This window comes from Pithys albifrons, chromosome 5 (assembly GCF_047495875.1).
Source record: "Pithys albifrons albifrons isolate INPA30051 chromosome 5, PitAlb_v1, whole genome shotgun sequence".
NCBI classification, from domain to species: Eukaryota; Metazoa; Chordata; class Aves; order Passeriformes; family Thamnophilidae; genus Pithys; species Pithys albifrons.
The window spans coordinates 72,302,214-72,329,446 of NC_092462.1; the positions used below are offsets into that span (position 1 = coordinate 72,302,214).

Consider the following 27,233-nt stretch of genomic DNA (forward strand, 5'->3'; position numbering starts at 1 on the left):
AAATACGAGTCTTCAACCTGGTTTTTGCTTTATTAATTCTGGGGATGGGCTAATGATCCAGAGTCCTTCTAATCTCCCTGTAAAGTGTGATACACACACAACTAGGATTTCAACACATTTCATCCTGAGTAGGTTTATATGAGATATTAGGGAGAAATCCTTCCCTGTGAGGATGGGAAGGCCCTGGCACAGATTGGCCAGAGAAGCTGTGGCTCCCCCATCCCTGGAAGTGTCCAAGGCCAGGTTGGACAGGGCTTGGAGCAACCTGTCTGGTGGAAGGTGTCCCTGCCCATGGCAGGGGTTTGGAACAGGATGATCTTTAAGGTCTCTTCCAACCCAAATCATTCTGTGATTCTATAATTCTATTTTCCTTTGGAATCCATTTAAATGGTATCTTATGCCATGAAAGAGGACTCAATAAAAGTCTTTATTTTATTAAAAAAAACTAGCACCAACTTTATCATCAATCTATATTTCTTGAAATAATGTATCCACAAAGGCCATCATAAAGCTTTCTTTGTTGTTTTTTTTTTTCTGATTGGGCTTTAAAATACATTCAGAAAGGAGCAAAGGAAATGGATCAAGAACAAATGATTGTCTAATGCTGAGGAGAACAGATTTTTTGCTCTGGGAAAATCTTCCAAGATAGCTCATCTATTTTCAAAAAGACTTTCCAGAACATTGCCAGGAACAGCTTTTAACTTGTTCTTCATAGCTTTCAGTAATTGATTTCATAAATTCCTCTCAATTTTCTCTACTTCCTGCACCTTGGAAATCCAAAATGTGTTTCCTGACCCTAAACTTCTGTTGCTGGTTAAAGAGAGTGAACATTTTTGCATCAGAAAGGCTGTCCCAACATGGCTAAACCTGCATCCTCAGGTGAGACTCGACAACTTTCCGAGCAACACAAGTTCTTCTGGAGAAAGACATAAATTTCTGGCAAGTCAAAAATCTGAGTTTAGGAATGCAACCAGTTTAGTTATAGGGGAGCTTTTCCACAGTCCTAATCAACCCTGCTATTCTGTCACTTTATGGGTGAAGCATCACCCAAGCTGTGTCAGGCTGGATTAATTCAGATTCATCATTTTGGAGCAAACACACCAAGATAAACCAGCCAACCAACCTGGGATGCAACGGTGTCAAGAGCCACCTTGGAGCAGCTACATCATGTAAGAACAGAATCCTTTCAGAGAAAATGAGTCTTAAAGCACAAATAAAAAACCAATAAGCACTAGAGTTTATAAAAAAATAACCCTTAGAGATGAACTATCAATGGTAGTAGAGGGCAAAGTAGATGCATTCAAGTGTGTGGATAAGCTGTGGCCCTCTTTGCTCTTTAGCTAATTGGAAATTAATTACAGTTCATTTGCTGACTCCTCCAGAAATGCTTGGGAAGGGCTTGAGACAAACCTTTCTGGAGTGTCTCACTTAGGACTTTTGAAGGTGGAACTAACTGATTTCCAGTTAAATATGACTAACTAAAACCTTTACAATTGCTCATCATTGCACTCCACATGTGCTTCCTTCAAGACATTTATAGAGACAGAAATTACCAAGAGTTAATCAAAACCCCCAGTTTAAAATGTCCACTTTCCCTTTACATCAGGAGTTCCACCAACCCAGTCACTTGATGGTAACACACCAGTCTTTGCTTAACCAGGGTGTTGCATGATCTTCAGCTACGTGTTGATCAATGACAAAAGGATAGTTTTATTTGTTACCATTTTTTCATTATCCCTGGACATGCAGAACCAATAACAGCGTAGAGCTTTGACAGCACCTCCAGAAATCCATAGGCAATTTCCCAGATACTTAAGAGAGTCGGTAACTCTTTGGATTATTCAAGCAGTCTCCCAGTAATGAACAGAGGAGAGGGACACTTCATCTTCCTACTGATGTATTTTCCTAAACATTGACATTTCTGCACTGCATTGACAGTTCTGCACACAGTTCTCTCCTGTGAGTGACTTTATATAGAGTTATGCACGACCACCTGGGATTGAATGTGGACAATGAGGATGCAATGACTGCAGTGAGACAGAAAAGTGTTTATTATCTTGTCAAAAACAATAAGGTAATTTACATAATAATATAAGGTGGCAACAAATCCAATGTGTCTGTTAGGCACTATAAGAATTTAATGACATCTGGAGTCATCTGAAACATTTTGGTCAAAATCTTGCAAAATACAATGCATTTTTTAATCTACAAAAAAAGGACATGTTATGCAAGTGCTGGACCTTTTATCAGCTGAAATCCTAAATTCCATACAGAAAGGGCAACCAATAAATGTCCAGGATGACCAAGACAGAAACACCAGAGAAAAAAACAGATTGAGTTTGTTTTACTTGAGTCATGTCTTTTTCTTCCCTTTTCTGTTTTTAAATGTTTCTTTTATATAAAATGCCATGGTTCAGTGCACTTGAAAATTAAAGACTACCAAAGATCAAGGTTTGAGTCCTTCCATTCACAAAAGGAAATTAAAATCACCACTAAAAGTCCCACTTTTTATTATTCTGATATAAACCATTCAGAAAATACCAGAAGACTTATACTCAATATTTAATACACTGTCATGTCCTTTTGTATTTTGTTGGTGAATTTATTAAAAGATGTATATATGCAGAGTTAAACATCAGTGGCCAGATTCTGGTCTTATTCACACTGTCCTGAAGTGCAAATAAGGCAAGATAAATCTCTAGGCACAGGCAGGAATGGAATATACAAGGAATCAGCAAGAATTCAGTGATTCTGAGGCCACTTAAATTACATGGGACATTTAATGGGACTGGATGGATCTTAGAGGTCTTTTCCAATCTTAATGATTCTATGATTCAGTGTTTAATCTGAAGTAAAATTAAAAATGTGTGAACCTAATAGATTGAAAGATGTTTTCTTTTTCACCCTGACTGATTCTGACAATCACTGGGGGATGTTGCCAGGGGATCACACTTGTCCTGACTACAAGAAGTAGCTTCCCACTTAAACCTTCTAAAACTTTATTCATGTTGGTCTTCTGTAACCTGCTTAACATTGATTTAACCAAGCTCCCTTAAACACATATAAGCTGAGTTTGCCATTCTTAAAATGTTTTATAATAGCACATTTAATAAAGCTAATTTAAACTCGCTAATTTATAGAGACTTGCCAGAGGCTTTGAAACTTCACAAAATGTGTAAACTCAACAGTTTGGCTGTGATAACAGCTCAGAGAGTGGAAATTAATCCCTTTGCATTACAGTCATGTTCAAAGTGGACTCCTAGTTTTATTCCAAAAAAAAGGACATTGCAAAAAATATAGTAGAAAACCAATTTACAAAATATATTTCAGGCTAAGACACACATTCACCCAAGTTTGGCTTTTCAGATCCAAGTGCCCCAGTTCTTGATTTTGGCCACTACTGTGCCCCAACAGCACAGCCTTGAACATACAGTGAGGTTTCTCATTTTTTCAGACTACCTGGATTCTTTTCTGCAACCAAAATTTGGACAAGGAAGAGCACAGTTTCTCATTCACTAGACCTCTGTCAGAGCTTTGAGAGAGTGTGCTCAGGGTCATTAATCCTGGGTTGCTAATTCCAGTTGTCAGTCTTCCAGCTGATGTTACATAGGTTTGCTACTGTCTGCTCTAATTTCTACCTTTGAACACCAAATGCTAATGGATTATATGCCAGTGTGGGAATAGGCACATTGGGTAGGATCCAAGCTGTATCCCTGGTGATAGCAAGAAGAAGCAGTGAAAGAAAATATTCAGCTCTTCAGTGATGCATCAAGGAGTTTCATCTCTACTGGAGGAATTCTTCACTTTATACATAGCATGTAAATGGTAACTAAGTGATCATTATCATCACCTGATTTGAAGAAAATGGCAGCTTTCCTTAAAGATATAAATGAAATTTTTAGGGTTACTGCTGCAGACCTCTCCCCAAATTTTTATATGGGAGAAGGCATTAAGACTTCCCCCATGAAGTCTTGTAGGGTTGCCAATTTTTAAGGGACAGAACCTCATTGCTTTGAAGCTTTTTCCAGTATCTGTAAAATTCAAGTAATCTTTTAATTTTTTGCCCTGTTAATTGCATCAAAATATTCATCAAGGCAATCCAGAACATATTCTCAGACAAGGATTTTCTTAGTCTCTTTCTGTCGGTCTTGTCATTGCTTTTCTCCTGCTTTTGGGTACTCAGAAACAGAATTAAGGTGTACTGCAACCAGTGGACACTTGCATAAACAGCCTGCTTTGAATAAAACAGCACGATCTCGGGAGAGGAAAACCCCCTTCAGGTTTCCTGCCCAAATGCTAAACCACAGATGAGGTTCCTATACTATTAAAGCACTAAATTTTTGCTTTGAGACCACTGAAATGCTGTGAAGAGCAGAAAAAATGTAAATAAACTGAACAGGGAACATAAAAGCACATTGATCCCCAGGTTCTGAAGGCACAGTTAAAGTGGTTTATATTTATAATTTATTTAAGACTGGTTTTGGCAAATATATTAGTAATGAATCTCCTCCACGCATTTTTATGCACGAGAGCTTAAGTTTGCCAAGACCTCTGTAAAGCAACTTTTACTGCATCAAATCACTGCATTCCTTGATCTCTCCCAGCACACACTCACAGCAACCAGCCACACTCAAGCACAACGATCAGCTCTCTAACAGATACTCCCAATACATGATTTTTAAAAAAAAAAAAATAATACAGTTGTGAAAAAGACAGCAAATACAACAGCTTTTCCCTCCAGCTTTTTGCACCCGATGCCGACTTAAAATTAGCACGTTCTTCTGCAATACTTCTATTTCCATGTGAAACTTCTTTCCCGAGAATTGATGCAGAATTGGGAGCTGTCAGCTCTGATCACATTCACCAGCACACAGGCTTGAGACTCTATTTCATAATAGGAAAAGATGGCCAGCGTTTTCCTGACAGAAGTACCACACATTTTCCAGTCAGTAAAAATTACAGAGCTCATTGTCGATGCATTTCCCATAGAGAACGAGAACTGCAAATTATCAGGCAAAGATTTTTTTTTCCTTTGGTACACGGCACAAAACCCAGCACAATTTGCAAAACTTAGTAACAAATGGGGTTTGAAACCCCTTCTTTGCATGCTGCCAACATGGTCACAGCAACCTATGCATTGATCTTATTCCAAAAGCACAGTGATCTTTATACTGCAAGAATTCTAGTTCTGTGTGCTGTAGCACACACTGCAAAGGAAAAGAAAAAGCCTTTAGGAAAGGCATGTGCTGAACACACAAAATATGCAGGATGGAAAAAGACCAAATGTAATTAAACCTTATATGAAACAAGACATTTTTATTTGCAGAGCTCTGGCTGCATTTCTATGAGAAAGAATGCACAGAATTTCAAATCATGCTCTATTTAGACAATGTCAGAAGAAAAACACATTTCCCCACACACACACCCCTCAATCCCCCACCCCAAGACTCCAAAAGGCAAATCTCATCATCGGAATTAGAGAGCAAAACAATCCAAAGAGACCGGTTTACACATTCCTTCCCAAACCAACAAATCGAGTCTCTCCCTCTCCCGGCTAAATAGCTTATAAATTCAGACTTTAAACAAAAGCACAAAAAAAAAAAAAAAAAAAAAAGAAGAAGGAGAAGAATCCTAATTCTCAAGCTTCCTACTTAGCACTGCCTCGCTTTTGATGATTTGTGCGGCTGTGTGTGCGTGCCTGTTTGAGAAATGGCGAGATAGGCTTAAAGTATTTTCCATTTCATCAAAGAGCATATATTACTTTCCTGGTTCGCTCCGATGTTGGTTTTATGCCCACCCCTTTTCAATCTGCCCATGTCTGAGATGCACAGTGCAGGCGTACAATCATGAGCAGCTTACGACACTCAGTGAACACTGGGTGCCTCTGCATGCTCTAGCAACATACTGCTCAGCTGAAGGAAAAGGATTCGTGCTGTCTCTCTCTGCTCTAAGCATCACCTAACAAGCAAAGCGAACAAAGAATGGGAAATAAAGCGACCCTTAGCCGGTCAGTGAATGAATGGTAACCTCTCTCTGGAGTAAAGGTTGTGCCGGTCAATGGTCGTTGCAAATGATGGACATTAAACAGATTGACAAATCCTGTGGAGTCGTTAGTAAAGAGTTTGGAGTTTTTTTCACGCCACAGTGTTAACTGCAGAGGAAAGGACAGAGGGACAAGGAGAAGATCAAGCTCATGTACATAGTTCTGAAACTTGCAGGTCCTAGGAGGCAGCTCAAAAGCTAGCTGGACAAGCCTTTCGCTCGTTGAGCAGAAGCGAAGTGAGACATTGTGAGCTTGCCAGCCTTGCACAACATTGAAAGGGACTGAATTTGTAGCACAGAGGGGTCTTTTTTAGCTCTGCATATAATTAGTCCAAACACAAAGGAAGCAACTGAATGGAGGTTGTCACTCTCTGGAAAAGGGTGGGTAAGACACTTTTTAATTAAATTCTTTCATGAAGAAAGATTTTTTTTTTCCTTTGCTGCAGCATTTAACATGAACAAAATCACTATCATTTTACCTTTGAATGTCTGTGAACTTTAATGCTGCACAGCTCCTGCATGCTGTAAAGTGAAATATTTGCCTCTGTGTTTGTTCTGTTTGCTGTTTTGCTTTGGTTTCTCCGGGCTTTGTTTCGTTGGTTTGCCTTTTTTTTTTCCCTTAAATAAAATATGATGTAGAATTTGAAAAGATTCAATGGACATTCTCAAGCATATTTGGAAATATTCTTGCTAATGGATTTCCTTCTTATTGGGCTCTGTTTAAACTGGCTGCTGAGGAAGCCCCCGGGGTTGATATTGTGTACGTTGGGTATCTTTTCTAAAATGCTTCCAGCTGTGAATAGTGGGTGTCCACAGCTCTGTCGGTGTGAGGGCAGGCTTTTGTACTGTGAATCACTGAATCTTACAGAGATGCCTCGCAACCTGTCGGGCATGATGGGCTTGTCTCTGCGGTACAACAGCCTTTCAGAGCTGCATGATGGACAGTTCACAGGGTTAATGCAGCTCACGTGGCTCTATCTGGATCACAATCACATTTGCTCAGTGGAGGGGAATGCCTTTCAAAAATTGCGGCGAGTTAAAGAGCTCACCCTGAGTTCCAACAAAATAACCCAACTGCCCAACACCACTTTCCGCCCCATGCCAAACTTGCGCAGTGTGGATTTATCTTACAACAACCTACAGTCTCTGGAGCCCGACCTGTTCCACGGGCTGAGGAAACTCACAACTTTGCACATGCGATCAAACGCCATCAAGTTCGTGCCAGTGAGAATTTTTCAGGACTGTCGCAGCCTGAAGTTTCTAGACATAGGATACAATCAGTTAAAGAGCCTGGCTCGAAACTCTTTTGCAGGCTTGTTCAAACTCACCGAGCTGCACCTCGAGCACAATGACTTGGTGAAAGTGAATTTAGCCCATTTTCCCAGGCTCATCTCCCTGCACTCTCTCTGCTTGCGAAGGAATAAAGTTACCATTGTTGTAAACACCTTGGACTGGATATGGCAACTGGAAAAGATGGATCTCTCTGGCAACGAAATCGAATACATCGAACCTCACGTTTTTGAAAGTGTACCTCATCTCAAATCCCTGCAGCTGGACTCCAACCGGCTGACCTACATCGACTCCCGGGTCCTTGACTCCTGGAAGTCCCTCACTAGCATCAGCCTCTCGGCCAACGCGTGGGATTGCAGCCGGAACGTCTGTGCCCTGGCCTCCTGGCTCAGCAACTTCCAGGGGCGCTACGACAGCAACCTGCTCTGTGCCACCCCCGAGTATGCGCAGGGCGAGGATGTGTTGGACGCCGTGTACGCCTTCCACCTGTGTGAAGACGCAGACCCCACGAGCGTCAACACCTTCTCACCGGTGACCAACAACAGTGAGCAGCCGTTCGGCTACGGCTCTGCCACTGCCACCTACGACGTGCCGGACGACGGTGAGGACCGGACAACGTACGCCGTCACCATCACCATGCCTGGCGAGAACTCCGAGAACGCCGTGCAGATTCACAAGGTGGTGACAGGCACCATGGCACTGATTTTTTCCTTCCTCATCGTGGTTTTGGTGTTGTACGTCTCCTGGAAGTGCTTCCCAGCCGGCTTAAGGCAACTAAGACAGTGCTTTGTCACACAGCGCAGGAAGCAGAAGCAAAAACAGACCATGCACCAAATGGCTGCCATGTCAGCCCAGGAGTATTATGTTGATTACAAACCCAACCACATTGAGGGAGCCCTGGTGATCATTAATGAGTACGGATCTTGTTCCTGTCACCAGCAGCCAGCGAGGGAATGTGAGGTGTGATTTTCCTTGTGGGATTTAAACAGTGTGCAACCAAATAACAGCGTGCAGGCAGACAGTGGCACGGGGTGGGGGGGGTTGCTGGGCTCTGCTGGTGATTTCTGACGTGCACCTCTGCCCAAACTGTTAAGAGGGGCTGTCTGAGAGACTTGATATTTTAGCTTTATCGTGTCTTAAAAACCTTCAGGACAGCCAATCTTAAGGTTTCATATGCTAATACTCCCTTTGAAGATCTGTCAATATTCAGGAATTCGAGAGTGTAAAAAAGTACCAATTATTGATCTTTTGTAAACTAAGAAAACTGTTTAAAATAAAAAAAAAATAGCATTTACAGTTTTTACAGACTGGTGTATATTACATGAATGGTTCCCTGTATACAAAATGCAACAGTTTAACCTCTTTTTCTCTCCATGCTGAGTGTTGAAATGAAAGTTGAGGAGCAAAGAAGCCACATTAAAGAGAAAGCTTAAAATTACCCAGATGGCTTCCCATTGTAATTAGCACACATTCATGTCCATCATGTTGCTGAAGATATGAAGCATGACACTGGAATTCTATTTTTGTTAATGTGCTACCTGTGACTGGATGTCAGCACAACAAGGAGCCAGTGCACCTCAGAAAGGCTAAAGTTTTGACCGTGTCCCTGGGACAGGATTTCTGAGGGTTTTTAAGTAAAGCTCACTTGTTAGTTGCTGTAACATCCATAAAAACTGGATCGTAACCCCTAAAAGGATTTTGTATTTAAAGTGATCCTATTGCAAAGACTCCCTAAAAAAAAATAGAAACAAGAAAAGCCGAATGAGTGGAACACTGCCAAAATGTGCTCATCGGAATTTTCTTTAATATAAAAAACACCAAAAAACCCCACTAAATTTAAGGTCTTTTAATTGCATTTCCCACTTTTATGCTTGTTTTGAGCTATGACAAGAGCAAAGAACCCCTTGTTCTGTGCCCTGTGGTGCCATGGTGAACGGAGAAGAGCAAATGCTATGTGGGTCTCAGTGATGAAACCTGTGTGTCTGAAGAGCAAAACCACTGTCAGGGGAAGATAGAGAGGTATTAGATCCCGTTTCTGGGTGCTGTAGTAAACTGCTGGCAAAGCCTAGCCATGTCCCTCCCTTTCACCACCAGCCTTCACTAACAAAACCACCCTAAAATCTCTGCAGAGGCTGAAAGCAGATGAACCCTCCTTACTAATGACTGATAAATGGAATTGATGGATATAAAGCAGTGATTTCATAATGTAGAATCACAGAGCTGTTTTATTTGCCTCCCCTTAAATAAAGGCTTCCTTTCCTTGGATTTTGAATTTTTCATTCCAGTATGTGAACAACTTGATCCTTTCACCAACTCCTCTCATAGTAATTGACAGTGAGGGAGTTTTATAACATCAGGCAGAACATCTTGAAATTTTCTTCCTACGGCATTACATGGGAATAAAATGTTACGGATAATGAACTGGGTGACATTTCTTTGCTTTGTACATGTTTCTCTATCCTCAGGTTACCACCAGTAGAGGAACAAGTCTCAAATCTTACATGTATTTTGATGTAACACAGGGTTTTTTCCCTTTTTTATAGCATCCAAATGCCACCTACTCTTACAAGGCTACAGCAGGCTTATAAAGCAGAAAATAGGCACGGAATAAATCATTTGTTTTCCTGCACAGCAGGTTTTAGTCATTAATTTTGAATGTAAAGAGTGAATTTTACATTTTTTTCTGACTGACACTCTTTTAAAGGAGTCAGAATTTATTTTCAGCTATTTGGTACATCTCATCTTGTGTAACATTAAATATGGCAATAGCCTTTTAATCAACATTTTTATTCAGTGGGACTGTAACATCATCTGTGAAAGTAACGAGAATATGTACTGGGAGAGGACTGTGTCATAGAGGAAATTTACTGAAAATCAGCTGCTTTTTCACTAAAGCCACTGAAAATTCACCCAGAGTTTCAAACAAGCTAGCACTGTTAAAAGCAGCCTTTTTTCTCTTTAAACAAATGCTCATTTCTCTTCCTGTGCCTCAAAGCCACAAGGGCCTGATCCATCCTGAAACTCCCAAGTGACCTGAGGGGTTGAGCATCCATGTACAAACCTAACAGGGAGGGCAGAGGAAAGTACAGACCCTCTTGTCTCTTTGGGTGCCAGATCATGTCTTAAGCAAAGCTACTTTATGCCACCCTAACTGAGGGCCAAGCTATATTTATTTTCCCCATTAAACTCTTCTCTGAAATCAATAGGGAATTTAACTGTGAAAAATTGGCTCTCTAACTTTGGACTAGGCTATATGTTCCTCTAATCCACATGGCAGCACTGCAGCCAGTAGGGCTGACTACAGCTACTTGCCAGGAAGCTTCCAAAATCAACTAAGACCATTAAAATATTGTCTGCATTTGAAAAACAAACAAACAAACAAACTGGTTTTATTTCTCTAATGACCCCCTGTTGCTGTAAGGAAGTGTATGACTGCAGTCATGGCTTTGCCCCTGTAAACCTGAGACAATACTGATACCAACAAACATCCTGTGGTTGTATTTCGATGTATTTTTAGCATATTTGTGGGTTGTGTTTGAAACACACGAGTGATTGCACCCCTCTGGAGTTGTTCCTGCTGTTTATTGGTGTTAGCAATCTCCAGCCATGTCTGCAAAGACGTGAGCAATTCTGCCTTTGGAATTTATTCACCTCTGTGCTTCATGCATCTTGCATTGACAGCTCAAGTAGACTGAGCAGAGCATTTCCCTTTAAAGGTGCAGTGATTTCCTAAGTGAGAGCTGATTCTGGTGTTGCCTGTTGCCATTTCTCCTGAAGAGAGGTGATGACCACCAATGACTTGGCACACTGAGCAGGATGATGGATGGACCCTCCATGCAGAGCCCAGCACTTATTCAAGGATGTATTTCAAAATCTTCCTGCAGAAACCTTTTCTAAGGGTAATTTCTTCTAGAGACAACCTCCTAGTGACTCCAGAGGACATCTGGATTCTTGCTACTACCCTCTGGATATTCACTGGTGAAAAGAGGGGTGTCACTGATCTCAGATGGCCTGAAGGCACTCCACAGGGTGCCCACATCTAGTCTGAAAGTTTACATGAAATATATGTGGGTAATAAAGAAATAAAAGAGCCAGTATAACATTTCAATCCAGCTATTGCAAATCCAGTTATTCATCCTGCTCCAGGCTATTTCCATTGGTATAGATGAGAGTTATTATATTTGTACTGCATTTATGGCAACTGCAGGGACAAATTTCCCCTAATTCTTTCTTCCAAATTTCATGTTCAACAACTGTCCAGAGATAAGTCATTCCCTCTCTTTGATGCCCTTATTCTGGCTTATTAAATGGCTCCAAATTCAAAAGGAATTTAAAAAAAGATGCTTTTGGGGTTAGTTGTGACAGTGTTTTGTCCAAGATATGCTTGGGGAATATCAAAGGAAGGAAAATATTTTAAATATTCCATTTCTAATGTTCAACTTAATAGGACTAATCTCCCTTTTATAATTAACTAATTAGCATTATTTTCTTTTTATTTAACTGTCGTTTTACACACAAGATAGGGTGAAAGGCAAGCAAAAGAACTCCCTTTTTTGAGGCTGGTTAACAGTGTTACAGATCTCTAATATGCAATCTCTTGCTGCTCACATCAATACCCACTCCCAGTGCACCCAGTGCTGAAGGAACTGTTGCTGTGTATGCTTTGAATGTATATAAGGGATGATTTATATTCCTTTCTGTCTTTTTTCCCCTATCCTTTCTGTACTACTTAAAAAAAAAAAAGAAACCACAGAATCAATGCTAATGTACCACATTCTGTTTCTGGCCTGAAAATATAAAATACAAAGAAATTCTGTGTTAAAAGTGCAAATTCCCTCCTTTACCATGCTGTCTGAGAACTGCAGGGGGTCAGGGCAAGGGATACCCCTGGTTCAGAGCTGCCTTGCACACCTGTGCCAGAGAAAGACCATCAACCACCCTGAGGATATTTTTGTATGCTTTAATGTATTCTGTAAGTTTTTATGGCTAAGGCAAGGCATCAAGGGGTAGTTGAAATGAGTCTGTTTGATCATTTGCTTCAGTTCTGATAAAAAAACCAAACTCATTTGCTATTCAGATGGACTAAATTTGTTCCTCGTGCGTGTTTCATTCTGCATTAACAGCAAAAGGACTCTCTGAATGCCCCTTCCCTTCTCTCCCCCTCAGCTTCTCCCAATGGTATTCAGAGTGGCAAATAAGGAGTACTTAATGAGGAAGCTTATTTCTAGTGCTATAACAATAATAGCAGTAATAATAATGAAATTAAGAAGAGACAAAAGATAAAAGACTGGAGTAACGACAACTAGATGGGGGTGTTACTGGATTCCTTTGCCTTTTCTTTTTTTAAAGATGGTTAATCTAAAGAACTAGCACAGATGAAAAACTAAGACGGAGGGTGGGTGGAGAAAGCAGTTTTAAAAACTGTACAAGCAGGGATGAAACAGCTTCTGCAAAGGAGGGGACAACACTAAATAGCTTCATTCAGCAAGAGAGAGAGAGGGAAGGGTGAAGGGACAGGATGAAAGGGAGGATGAGAATGGTAAGAAGGCAAGGGGACCACTGTGCACACATGGGAAGGGAGGTTTTCCAGGGCCTTTCCCTCCCACGTTAGGACTGTGGCAAGGACAACAGCAGAGATTGAAGGAGATTCCCAGCATCTCTGCCTCTCTCTGTGCAAGCTCCCAGGCACACACTCTGCTCACAGCCAGACCTGCTTCCCCAAACACACGTGCCCGCAGCCCCGTCACTTCCTCCGCCACCTCCCCGCGAGCACAATGTGCCCCTCATCCATCACTGCCTGTGCTCAGCTCCACCACTGAGCCTCTGCCACTAATTTTTCTGGCTGGATTTCTTAGCTATCCTAGCCACAGTTCAGCACAGGCTCTCCAGAAAATCAGACTTTTCTACCCAAAATATCTCTTTTATTTTTTTTTTAAAGAAACCCTCATTTAGAGAGATGGGTGATCTTGAGCTGTCACAGATTCTTCTGCTAATTTTATCTACCCTCATATTCAGCTTCCATGTTCACAGCTATTATGACAAACAGATTGGAGATATTTTTTGCTGTGTTCAATTTACCATTATGCACCAAGGTTATACTTTTCCCTGACCTGCTCAACCCAGTCTAATATCAACAAATTGAGCATTTATACAGGTTCCTTTCCAAGCATGAAGTTGATTAGGAATTTAGGAAATGCTGGTGATTTAAAGATTAACCTTTCGTATAATTACTGACATAAACCAGAGCTATTAAGGTATTAGAAACAACTATTCAGAGCATACTCTACATTTAAAAAAAAAATCACATTTCAAGCCATGCAAAAGACTTTCCATACCAGCCAATTTCTTTCTTTTCTTTTTTTTTTTTTTTACCAGCAGAAAAGCCTGGTGAAAGGAAAGGAGTAAGCACAGCCCACCTCTAAAGTTATGTGGAGGAAAGCAAAGCTATAAAAATAATACAGAAACCAAGCAACAGTCTTCTGCTGGCAAGACACAGCTTGTAATTGGGTGGGTGGCTGTGAAGAACCGAGATGGATGCTGCAGAGCACTGTAATTTTATTGCACTGTGTCTGCTCTAAAGTGAACATGTTTGCAATGAAATCTGTATTTCCGTGAGAACAGGGCAATTGTTTTTTGTTATAAAGATAACGTCACTTGTTGGCATTCAATTCAGACACAATTCTTCAGCCTTTAAAGCAATTACTGTTCTTATTCGCCTTGGCTGGGGGGGATAGTTGGGGGAGACAGTAAATGGAACAGACTGCACTGAAAGGAGTTTGAGCCCAAAGTCCCAGATTTGCAGTACAAGAGAAGAAATTCAGTTTAAAATAAATACCAGCTTTTCACCTTTTTCTTTTCCTAAAAATCCAAATATGTACATCACCTCTAAAAGTCAGAGACAGGCAGCCGTGGCTGAAGGGTAACACTAAGAGTGTCTGTGCTCGGCAAACAGCACCTACTATTCTGCTAAGGCACTTTTATTTTAAATCATTTCGCTGCTCTTCTGTTCTTCACATCCTCACCAGACAAGCAACCACTGCCAGAAAGATGTCTTTCAACACGGGTGCCATGGGAACATGACCAATTCCCTTCCATTTTGGAGCTAACAAAGACTCCAGCCAAGATTTCAAAGGTAAGTAGAAAAATCTAATTCATCACTGATTTATCATTTTTAGCGTAGCAGATTCCTCTGGCTGACATGGTCACACACTAAATCAACAATTTATTACCAACTTGATTCTGGCCCTTTTTGCTGATGTGCCTTTGCCCCAACAGCAAAACAGAGCATGGCACTGAAAAGAGGGCTAAAAATTGTATTTTCAGTAAAATCTCAGATGTAAAAAAGCACGCATGGACACATCAAACTGATTTAAGGGCTGATCCACTGAAGGCAATGCAGATCTCCCAGTAGCAGCACACCTCTGTACCCTAGTGGTTATAGCCAGGTATGAGCAAACATCCTCCTGGATACCTTTTAAAATATATACTTTCTAATTTTTAACCCTTCTTACCCAATCTCTTGTTCCCAGAACCCCACAGGCAGGGTGAACCAAAGCAAGAGGAGGAAGAAGGAGAGGAAAACCCTGAAATTCCCAAACTAAGGGGCAAGAACAGTCCACAGCTATTGAATTCCAGAGGTTTTGGTTCTTTTCACAACTGTCAGCCCTTTAAAACACACCTGCCATCAACCCTCTTTGCAAGATGAGAGGTAAAGAGAGCTCCCAGGAGCAAACCAGATCTATCTGGAAGGTTCAGTGCCTCTCTGACAGACTGGCTTGCTAAAAGAGCCTGTTAAATATTAAAGAATGTTAATAATAATGAGATAAACCACCTGGGGATTTTTCTCACCTCTTTTTTTTTTTTTAAACTTGGCTCCATACTAAAGTTTATCTTAACAGAATCTGATGCAGATTATTTCCCAAAGCAATTTTTTTCCAACAGCAAACAGAAATCTGTGGCTGCTGCTAAAAGGTTTGCTTAGGAGGCCACTGCATGTCAAATGTTTACCTTAATTTCATGTAAATGTCAGTCCATATTGGACATTTTGTGTTTCTCCACCAGCATATGCAGCTGTCTCCGTGTTCCCAAACCCTCCCCTTACACCTTAAATACCTTTACAAACAGCCCAGAACCTGCTGCTACTGCCAAATCAGATTCCCAAACAAGAACTGGATGTCAGGGATTTATTGGGTAATTTCTGTAGTCTAATAATTGAATGTGAATCCTATGGCTTGAAAGACAAAGAAATCATGGAGACAATAAAGGAACAGAAGGATTGTGTCTGACACACTCTCTGTGGGGGGAAAAGCCCCAAGAAACAAAACCCACTGTGTGGGACAGGGCTTGAGCCTGAGGAAGGTGGAGGGCACAGAGCATCAGCTGAAAAAAAAGGGGAATTACATGGGACAGAGGAAACCTCTGCTAAGAAATAAAGGGGAAAATTGTAAAGGGAATAGTGACCAAAACAGATTAACCTGCAAGATTTGGGTGATAACCAACACAGGAGAGCCTCATCGAGGGATAACAAAGCTCTGTGGTGATAGTTGATGACAAAATGAGTATAAGCAAACCTGTATTTGCAGTGGGGAAACAGAAATCCATGAAGTCACGTGGAACTGAACCCTGGGCTTATTCCTCAGCCTATCTTTGCTCTGTCATGATGGGCTTTTTGGTATATTTAAAAAAAAAGATACTTTTTATTTCTGTTATGCACAGAATTGAACCCATGGAGATTGTGCTTTTACTTTATGGGAAATATGCCAAACCAATAGTTGGTTTTTTTGATGGAAGGCACTTCTAGCCTGAAGTAAACCTTATTGTATTGGGTTTGTGTATCTATTTCCCTGATTGCAGCAACTGTTAGGGATTACAGGAGGTTATTCCAGCTGGTGGAATGAACATCTTCACGAAATAGTTCTCTGAAGTAGATTTATGAAGTTACAGAGTATCTTTCCTAATATAAAAAGAGCTGAAAACTCTTTCCCCCCAGGTTATCTTTTCCCACTGTGTAGGATACTCCAGCCCCAATCTGTCATTTTGCATTAGCAAATGAGTCAAGCTATAGCTGTTAATGAAAACTATTAATGAGGACTTGGTGAGTAAGTCCTGGGAATCAAACTTGAAACAAACACTAAAATCTACCTCAGATCTATTGTTGGCAGGTAAAAGAAATTGGGAAATTAAAGAGTGTTTAAAGCAATAGGGCATTGAAAACAACAAATAGGGTCAACCAAATGGTGTTTATTATGAAATTAAAGAAATACTTAAGAGTTGGAAGGGACCTTAAAGAACATCCAGTTCCAACCCCTGCCATGGGCAGGGACACCTCCCACCAGCCCAGGTTGCTCCAAGCCCCATCCAACCTGGCCTTGGACACTTCCAGGGATGGGGTAGCCACAGCCTCTCTGCCCAGCCTGTGCCAGTATCTCACTATCAATAACTTAAACATAAGTAAAATTAACTAAAATATACTGCAGTTCCCCCAGTTTTGAGCTGCTCATAACAGACTGGTACGTCTTATCTCAGTAGCTGTTAATTTCATTTTCAGATTTAAGGTCTCTAACACCAGACAAGAGGGATAAAATAATGGGGTTTCTATGGAGTAACATCATCCTTCTGTAACCACCTGCACTCCTGAGCTTTTGGACTACCAATTAGTATCAACAAAGTGGTATAAAGAAAAGGGAATTTCACATTGGGACTTTAAACAGCTTTTGACAAAATGCCTTTTAAAGATTTCAGTTTCCCATAAATAAGACAAGCTCCACGATCATAGAAAATTAGATAGACACCCAAAAATACTGGCCTTTTACTGAATACAGTGAAAAAATTGAGGATAGTATAGCCCCAAGGTCAGGCCTGCTGAATCATCCCAGCTATGATCAAGAAATAGATGGCATTTTTCAAATGACAGATTATTTATATTGTGAAAAGTAATGAAAATCATGAGGATGTGCAAGAGGACTTCCAAAGGCTGAAGCTTATATAAGCTTTGATGGATGAAATTCTGAATTGTCAAAGTAAAATACAAGATCTAAGAAAAACTGCTCATCCATGCCTTGGTGATGTAGGTTATAGGCAAAAATTGGACAACTGTCTTGCTGGGTATTGCACTGAATTCTCTGTTAAGTGTGCAGAGAGGAAAAAAAAAGGTGGAAAAAAGAAAAGTGGAATCACATCTCAAATGCACATGCAACAGGACAGCTCTCAAGAAATTAAACAGCTTGATATAAATCACTACTGTGCCTTGAGTTAGAAAATCCTGTTAAGGATTAGTTAGCAAAGGATCTAAGTGCTAGATAAGGATAAACTACTGACAGGTAAAAGGATGAATGATCTGGGGAGCTGGTATGTGATCAGAGAGGCAAAGAAACCAGCCCTGCACCTGCAGCCCGAGAGCAAAACGTGGATCCACCCCCCCTCTAGTGGCCAGTCCACACAGGGCCACTGTAAACACAACCCAAATCCCTGGCACTGACTTTAAAACAAGTACACACACCTCTTTTATTATTCCCCTTTCAGTTTTATGTTGCTTCCTTGTATATTATTATTTGCTACTCCTTATTAAACTGCCTGCTGCGTTCCTGTGTTGTTTCTCGTCATTACTTTGTGCAGAAGTTGTACAGAAAAAATATTATATTTTTTATATGTGCTTCTACAGACCTGCAAGAAGAGGATACTGAGTGTGACAGGGGCCCATGAACACCCTAGCACCAGGAATAATCAGAAATTAAAAAATAAGCTTTGGAACTCATTGTACAAGACATCACTGATGCAAAAAATAGGCATTAGAAAAAGGAACAGTTGTATAGAAGTGGGAACATGGAACTAATTTGGTACATAGATCCCTAAAACTTCTTAGATTCAAAAAGATACTTTTTCAGGAACAGCATCTGGGGCAAGGAATATCATGCAGTGGAACTGGTCTTTTCAATAGCCTGCTCATGCACCATTCACTGAATTTCAGTGTTTCCAACCAGCCTGCACAGCTCAGTCACCTGGAGAAACTGAGGCCAGTGGACCCTTCACATCCCGTGTTCTGAATGCACACAGGAACCTCCTGGCCACTGACTCCTTCTTCTGTCCTCTGTAGGGCATTTGCTAAAACTGGAACAACCCCCACTTGTACCAATTTCTCTGAGTAATTCAATATAACAAAGCCTTTTCTATTACTACCATTTAACCATCCTACCCTAGAACATTTTGGAGACTGAGGAGATGAGATGCTGAGCTGGGGGCACTGAGAGCTGAGGACTGAGAAGGAGCCCTGCTCTCGTTCTGGTTGAGATCATACCAAACACTTGGTAAAGACTTCACGTTTTGTTTGTGTTCTCTACCAAAAAAAAAGGAAGAAAAAAAGAAGAAATCTGCTGGCTTGGAGCAGAAGTGACCATCCTTTGGTTGCACTTCCAGGGAGCCTATGATATCGTTAAAAAAAAATCCCAGTGTACCAAGCTGTGCTTGTAAGGAAAATGACAATTAACACTGGCTTATATTTGTCTCTTGTAAAAATCTTTTCAACACTTCAATTTTCTCAATCTCTGCTTCAAATTCCACCCTTACTAACATTTTTTTAAGATATAGGTTAATCTATGCATCTAACAGACAAATTAACCCCTTCTACAAGTGATCTGATGAGAAATTACCCATGGTGTGTTTCTAATTAAGGCTTGTAACACACTATGCACTTTTGCATGTATTTTGATAATCAGGGTCACTGCCCTACTAGAGATTATTCTGAAATCACCTACTGACTGTCTAAGATGTGCCTTGTTGTACCTTACAGTGGCTTAGATGGAGTTCAGAACTTGCACTCTCATTTGAATAATTAATTTGCGAAATTCAAACTAAAGAACAACACCACAAACAAGGCCCAGTTTGACTTCTCACATCTGAAATTTAAAAAAAAAAAAACAACAACAAACCAAACCAAACCCAATTTTCAATAAGTCTTAATAATTTTACCCAGTTAAAAATAGTTAAACTCCACAGATTATTCAAGTGATTTGTATAGAACGTTTGCAATTAGCACTTCTATTATAAAATTGATTCATGACTGGCCACAGCCAGGGGAAGTTTGACAGTCTGTCCCTTACTGATGCAATTCCAGAACTCTTGTACATCACATGCCCACTGTCAAGACAGTTTCAAGAATAAAAAAAAAACCAAGGAACTGTGCAGACAATTTAAAAAAAGTAGGAAAAGACATTTGACCACGGTGGAGATGGACACAAATATCAGGCAAAGCTTACAGGGAAACCTAAAGGAAGCTGGTTCTGTGCTCACTGTGGAGAGAAATCCAGAGTGATCCACCAAGGACATCTATTTTTCCATCAGTACTTACAGAGACTCATATACATATTTCTGACAATTACAGAAGGGATTATAAGGGAATGATTTGGAATATTTGGCTGAGCACTTCACACTGGGAGAGAATTTTTTCTCCATTGGTTAATGCAACAATATAGTTAGTTTTACATAAGAAATTTGTATTTTTAGCCATACAAGTTCTCAGTCTCACTCTGCCAAACAATGTTTTTTTTCCTATATTCCTCCTCACAGTAGACAAACGGCAAACCTTGACTTTTAGCTGGAGAGCCAAAAGTTTCTACACACAGAAGAAAAGGAGCTTCTTTAGAATGACAGCTGAGGGTAAGCTGCGATTTTCCTTTAGTGCCATTACTGGGGTAAATTAAGTGTCAGGTTCCAGACTAATTCATCCCTTATTAATTAACAATATCAACATTTCTCTTTTCATTATAGATAACACATTTTACAGGGTTCCAGAAGCAGTTTCTATTACTAAAGTTATCGCAAAGGCTCTTCTCCAATATCTGCCACAATAAAACAACAAAACAAAAAAACCAGAAAACACTGAATCATAATTATAATGATATATCATTTTTCCCTTCACTAAAATGAAATCTTAAAAGCCATTTAATTAAACTGAATAACTGAATGACTTCAACCATGCAAAGAATTAAAACTAAGGCTGCTCTCTCCCCAGACACTAAAATATGGCATGACAATTATTTACCACAAGGAATGAAACCTTAACAAAGCCAACTATTCTGAGCAGGCTTTTCATATTCATAAATAATAACTCATAAATAATAATTTCAATTGTTTGCATTTTCAACTGCAAACTTTACCTGTGTCTTTTTGCAGCACTCAGAGTGACAAGAAGTTGTCAAGTGACCACATGCTCTGAACATCTGCAAGGAGTAAAACTTCAGAGCAAGGCCCAGGCTCTGTTTGACAGTCTCACAACTTTTAATCCAAAGGAAAAAAAAAAGGGCTAAATTTTATGTTTAAGCCTCCTGGTGAGCCTGACAAACCAATCCTCTCACATCATTAAACGAGCTGGAGCTTTACAGTAGAGATGATGTTCAGCTGGACACATAAAGGCTGTTTGCAACCAGCTGCAACACAGAGTTGGAGCAATTTATTTTGCTTTTTAACTCCTGTACCTGTTTGGTCCGACTTCAGAAGTTTTATCCAACCTATAGCTAACCTTGTATGAGTTAGTTTTCCCATTCCAGGAGTTAAAAAGAGAGTTTCTTTACATTGCAAATGCTATTTGCTGAGTCTCTTCTGTGTGTATTCTGTGCTTCCAGAGGATTAAAGAAGAAATTTTATCACGGAAAGAACAGGAAAATAGATTTGCAGATGTAGCAATCTTGTACAGCCCCAGAGTTCAGAAAAACATTCTCACTACCATCAGGAAGGAAAAATCATTTCCCAAATTGTCCCAAGTCTCTTCCTACTGAGATTAAAAGGACAATGATGCACCTCCTACGTGACTCCTTTCAAGTGCTTCCAACCACGGGCCAGCTCCAATTCCGTTCCTGTGCTGAGGCTCCGCATTATCTCACACCTCTCTCTTGGTTCCTATATTTGTCTGTGTTAGGCATTTTTTGCAAGGTGAACACAAGTTGTTTTATTCTGAGGTGTGAAAAAAAAAAAAAAGAACCGGTCCTTGATGCATTAGTCAGGTTTCCATCACTACGAAGTAAAGCATCGATTGGGATGAAAACTCTAGAAATCACTTCGGGTTTTTTGACATTCTTGCCAACTACATAATTACACCCCAAATGATTTTGTGCCAGGTGGTTTGACTAACAGATGGAATGGTATATTTATTCACTCTTCATAAACCAAGCTCCTATCAAAAACTGTGAGCCCAAAGTATTTAAATTATTGACTGACAGTTACAAATGCCTAATAATTAATTAAACTCTAGCTACAAATTGCAGTGAGTCCTGTGAGCACTACAGGAAATATGTGATAGTGTCTTTACAGTAACATTTTTAAATCATGGCAGATAAAAATACTGGTGTGAAATGATGCTCTACAGACAAAAGAGCTTTGGTAGGAAGCATCTTAAGAATGCTTAAAGCAGGAGAAATTACACAACAGGCATTGAAAGCCTTGAGAGATGGACCTGTGGGAAGCTCAGGAGGTTCAACAAGGCCAAGGGTAAGGTCCTGCACCTGGGTTGGGGCAACCCCAAGCACAAGTACAGGCTGAGGGGAGAATGGATCAAGAGCAGCCCTGGGGAGGATTTGGGCATGCTGGGGGACAAGCAGTTCAACATCCTCCCTGTGTCCTGGGCTGATTCAAAGCAGCGTGGGCAGCAGAGGAGGGAGGGAATTCTACCCGGCTAAGGTGAGACCCCACCTGCAGTGCAGCTCTGAGGCACCAATACAGGAAGATGTGAACCTGTTGGAGAGAGCCCAGGAGAAGCCACCAACTTGATTAGAGCACCTGTTCTAAAAGGAAAGGCTGAGAGAAGTGGGATTGTTCAGCCTGGAGAACAGAAGGCTCCAGGCTGACCACCTTAACCACCTTCCAGCACCTAAAGGGTCTCCAAGTGAGCAGTAGAGGGACTTTGGGTAAGTGCCTGGAGGGACAGGACGAGGGGGAATGGCTTCCCAGTGCCAGAGGGCAGGGCTAGATTAGATATTAGGAAGAAATTTTTAGCTGTGAGGGTGGTGAGCCCCTGGCACAGGATGCCCAGAGAAGCTGTGGCTGCCCCATCCCTGGAAGTGTCCAAGGCCAGGTTGGACAGGGCTTGGAGCAACCGGGGCTAATGGAAGGTGTCCCTGCCCATGGCAGAGGGTGGAACCAGATGGTCTTTAAGGTCCCTTCCAACTCACTCTATGATAACCTTAAATATTGTTCCTATAAGATTATTTTTCACAATCCCAAAATGTCCAATGCTTGGTGAAACCAAGTAGTGGTTGAGAGCAGCCCTAACAAATTCAGTCAGGTTCAGGAGACTCTTCCCAGGCAACATGCACTCTGTATTATCATCATTAATGCTCTGGAAAGACAAACTACAATCAAACCATGAGACAGCCATTATTTTATCTATCCCAAATTAGGAGCTATCTGAGGCTAAGTTATTTCCTATCTGCACATCCCAGATGGAAATAAGGACGATTGTCATCCAGAGAATGTCCAGAGAGTCCATTCTATCTGGTTGTGTCAGAATGACTGTGTGTGTGCTCAGAGAGTAAATCCAGCAGGGTCTGGAGGTGCTGCACTTGGAGCACAGATACAGATTAACTGAGGATGCAGGGCAGGCATTTCAGATGGATGAATAGCACATGTCATCAGTCATGTTCAAGCTGGAAACAGGCTGCATTTTCTGCTCCTGTGCCAATCACTCTCACAGAAAGGCACAAGAACTCTAGGGCAGAGCTGACCCTGCCCCATTTAACACTTTCCTAAACATCTACAAACATCACCACTTTCCCTGCCTATGTAATGACCCTCATCATAATCCCACGAAGCTGAGGGGAACAACAGATACATTTCCCAACCAACCTTCCCATGGGAAAATAGTAATTAATTTCAAAAACAGAAAATGAGAAAAGCTTTTTGTCATAGTATATTAATATCCCTACTTCTGCTATCACAGAGCTGTGCCAGAAACACTGATTTAATAGGCACTGCAAAAGCAATTACCATGCAAATAATATTAGCCAGCAATTTATTATTTTTTAGTAAAGTCCTTGTTTTGGCTAGCAGAACACAGTAACAGATTCCAATAAAACTGGGTAATTGAAAGAAATTGCAAGTGTCTAAGTAGCTGTGACACCAAACATATGAAGCAACAGTTCTCAGCCTGGCCTGTGGGTCTGCTCGAGATTTCATCATGGACAACCTGGGGAGCCAACAAAGGAACAGCCTACACAGCAAAAAGAGGGCACTGCAGCAATGAGGAGGAAAGACACTCAGTAAAACTCTCTTTTAGCAGTGACATTAGCAAAGAGGACAATGGAGAATAATGTAGAGATATTTAAGCCTCTTAGGAAATAGCATTCCTTCCTGAAATCCTTCCTTTGTCCCAGGTTTTCTACATAACAAATGTATTATTTGGAGCAATTCTATCAGTTTTTAAGCAACATATATTCATCTATTTATAGCACAGGATTGGAAACTTGTTTAGATTCACTGAAATGTTAAGCTCCATGTTCAGCTTTAGAAGTTGCCTGTTGATCCTCTCACCTTGGATTGATTGGAGCAATGTGATTTGACCTAAATCAATTAATTTTTGTGTTCTCCATATGACTACCAGAAAATGAACCAAGTTGCTTAACTCACACCAGAGCACTGTGACATTCACAAAATTAAGGAAACTGCATATTACAAGATCTAAAATACTTAATTCCCATACAAAACAGCTACTGGCAGCTGTGTACTTGGAGACATAATAATGTGGCCAACAATGAAATGATGCCTCGTAGGAAATCTGGGAGCAGAAAACATGTCATAGTCAAAGCTGACATCCCTGGAAAGCCCTTTGAAGATCATCACATATGCACACCCCTTATGAGCAGGGCCAGCACAAGCCAGAAAGGTCACTGCAAAGCTCATAAAATCACCAACAGCAAAACACATAAACAATTTTTACACAAAACTTTCAGATCATTTGAGACAGTAAAGACCTTATCATATTTCCAGCACTCAGTTCACTACAGGACTCAGTCAAGAAGCAAGACAAAGGTAATGGGAAAATCCCATGTTGTGTAAAGTAGATTTAGGCACAAGCTTGGAGCTGAATCCATTTTAATGTAAGTGAACAAATAAAAATACATCAAAAAGGATATGCCTTATTTGAAATAAATACCAGTCTTCTGTCTCTAATAATCTTAATTATTTTAATTATTATTAATCTCTTAATTATCTTAACCTTATCTTACAAGATACCACTTACTGGTGTGATAATTGAATTAATAACTTAGTCTTTTGAAATTGAAATCTGCCTCATTTCCTCACCAGTTCATCAGGAGAATGGCAGCTGACATCACAAAATCAGGCAGGAGCACATTTGGCATTTGCCACAAGCCTATATCAAGACACACAGTCTTGACTCTCCAGCTTTGCCAAGGAGTAGGAGGATGCACAGGCGAAGATCCCAGTTTTAGACTTTGGAGTTTTAAACACAGTATTGGTGGTTAATAAAGCACTAACTCCCTATACCTGAATTTGATGCTCACTGTCAAAGCTTGTACATGTTTTCCTAAATTCGTGGATGATATGCCTGAACTGATCCTCTCACTGTTGTTTCAGACATGATACTTTTCGTTGCAGCACAAACCCACTGAGGAGAAGGTGCCACTGGCATTGCTGTTTCCATCTAACCTGAAGAGTAGGACATCTCCCTATCCACACATGGATCAAGTGCTGTGTTTTCCCAGGGAATGGAGGTTGGCCTAGAAATGCTGTGGCAATAAAACCTGTAATCCCAGCATCTACAGGTGAATTGATGCCACTCCTCACCAAAGGAGCCTTGCAGGAAGCCAAGCTAATTGTGCCTAAACAGGAGCTCAACTGCAATATTTCTGTTCCATGCAGGATTTTGTAGCCAACAGGTTATTTCTAGACCTGTCCTGAGAAGTTGGTAGCTCAGCTCAGTTAATTTCGAAGTCTGATTTTATCACAGGGATTTAAAAAAATTGACTTTTACTCCAGTATGCCAGAGAAACCAGAACTTCTCTGGTTACGAAGCCTTTTCCCTTCTCCTCACTCTGCAGATGGGAGCTTGGCTTTGATGATGCTGATTAAACTGGAGCACGTCTGGATAGATCCTGAGAAAAGTGGGTTTTTTTTCTTAGACACATCACTCCGTCAAGGGCTTGCTTAAATCTCATACCAATCTTTAATTCTCACCTCTCAATACAGTGCTCCTAAATAACCCTGTTGTCTTGTTTCACTGTCAGGATACCTCTGTTAGACAGTGCTTGACAGCTAATAAAACATAAACACAGATGATTAGACCATTCTCTTAGAACTCTGGGAAAGAGGCTCTTTGTAGCATAAAGAGATTTGAAACTAATGCATCAATGCCATCAGAGAAGAATTAAAAAACAAAGTTCTGTTTTATTTCTGCCATGGTAACTAAAGGGCTTGATTTTCAGATCACAGCCTGGTTAATCCAGGTTTCTACTCCTCTAGTTATGTTACAGCCTTCATTTTTCTGGAAGTTTCTGCTGAATTTGTGTATTCAGCCGGCTGACTTCAGATTTTTCAAAGATATGGGAAGTTTCTCCAGAATTATGATACGAAGGGAATATCAGCTCATCCCAGATATCTGGAGGATTTTTGGGAGTGTGAAGCCAGGGATACAGACATACTTCTTCACATGGATAGAAAATGAACAGACTCCTATTTCAGAGCCAAGAAGGAACAGTCTTGAGTCTATAAGGACACAAACATCCCAGCAGACACGGCAGCAGCTTCCTCAAAGTGACTTTGCACAGCTACTTCCAGAAGCAGCCATAATTCCGGCAGTAAATTCCACTAAAATGACCCAAATCACCTCCAGCAAGGTCCTTTATCTCTGACTGATTGTGCAATACAAGTTTCCCCATTAGGGCTCAGGAACTGTTGCACTCTAAATTCACACCCTAACTCAGAGTCATTTCCTCAAGTAGGTAAGTAATGTCGCTTGAAAAAACACATTTGCTTAATGTCAGCAAAGAAAAAAGAATTGTACTAAAGTACTGCCACCAACACCTCAAATGGCTGACTTAAAGCTAATTGAATACTTTCAATCCAGGCTCGTCTCACCAGCCAGTAGAACAGCATCAGGTGATAGTCACAGGATAAGAAACTCTATTCTCGACAAAAGTGGCTCTGAAAAACGACTCAAGGTCTTCAAGTCTTTTGTAAGGGAAACTGTTCTCAACCTCTACGTCTAGGCAGGGTAAAATAAGAAGTAATCAGCTCAAACTGCAACAGAAGAGATCTGGACTCTAAATTAGAAAGCATTTTCTAACTGTAAATACAGTTTAGCACAGAAGATGAAATAATTTTTATTACACCCAGAATTTTGGTGTTTTAGTCTTTTATTACAACTGAACTTGTATTAGGACTCTTCCAAATAACTGTCTGTATCATATTGCTTTTTAAGAACACAAATATTTGCATTTTACTTTGAACAAGCCCTTCTTCATTTACATCTCAGCAATTTTCTTAATTTAAACTTACCTACAGACACAAATACTCAAGTGCAATACATACCTGTATGTGTGTGTATCACTAAGCTTTTGACAGCATACAAAGTGACACACAATGAAATCATCAGGTTGGATTAAGGGAGTATCTCACCTTACATAAAAGCTGGTGTGCAGAAATCCCTACACCTGGATGGTGAGGTGTGACATTCCTGAGTGGCCACCAACCCTGGCACAGGTCTGTGGGCAGCTGCTGCGAGAACCTCCCAGCAGGGTTTGATCTGAGAGGTGGCATCGCTCAGAGAAGCACAAACTCTCACTGTGCCGTGCAAGAGCATCCACAGATCGTCACTAACACACTCTGGGCAGACTTAACATTCCTTGTCTCCAGGTTAATGGAGATTCCTGTTGACTTGACAGCACAGGCAGAGCAGT

The 27,233-nt window shown here is 40.7% G+C and overlaps 2 protein-coding genes across 6 annotated transcripts in view; one reads left to right on the forward strand and one right to left on the reverse strand.

Moving 5' to 3' along the window:
- CTNNA2 (catenin alpha 2) overlaps positions 1-27,233 on the reverse strand; it is a 511,524-nt gene that overhangs the window by 164,939 nt on the left and 319,352 nt on the right. The window contains exon 1 of one of the 5 annotated variants that reach the window (XM_071557039.1): positions 5,762-5,861. The exons of 3 other annotated variants lie outside the window; for them this stretch is intronic. The gene's annotated coding sequence lies outside the window, so the exon portion shown is untranslated. Of the gene's footprint in view, positions 1-5,651; positions 5,728-5,761; positions 5,862-27,233 lie in introns of those variants that run through there. One more of the 5 variants, XM_071557040.1, reaches the window with a different exon arrangement.
- LRRTM1 (leucine rich repeat transmembrane neuronal 1) lies at positions 5,825-9,597 on the forward strand. Its single transcript, XM_071557041.1, has one exon. The coding sequence runs from the start codon at positions 6,736-6,738 to the stop codon at positions 8,296-8,298; it is 1,563 nt and encodes a 520-aa protein (XP_071413142.1). The 5' UTR covers positions 5,825-6,735; the 3' UTR covers positions 8,299-9,597.

Coding starts and splice junctions, on each gene's coding strand:
- LRRTM1 (XM_071557041.1), top strand. CDS start 6,736: ATGGATTTCCTTCTTATTGGGCTCTGTTTAAACTGGCTGCTGAGGAAG.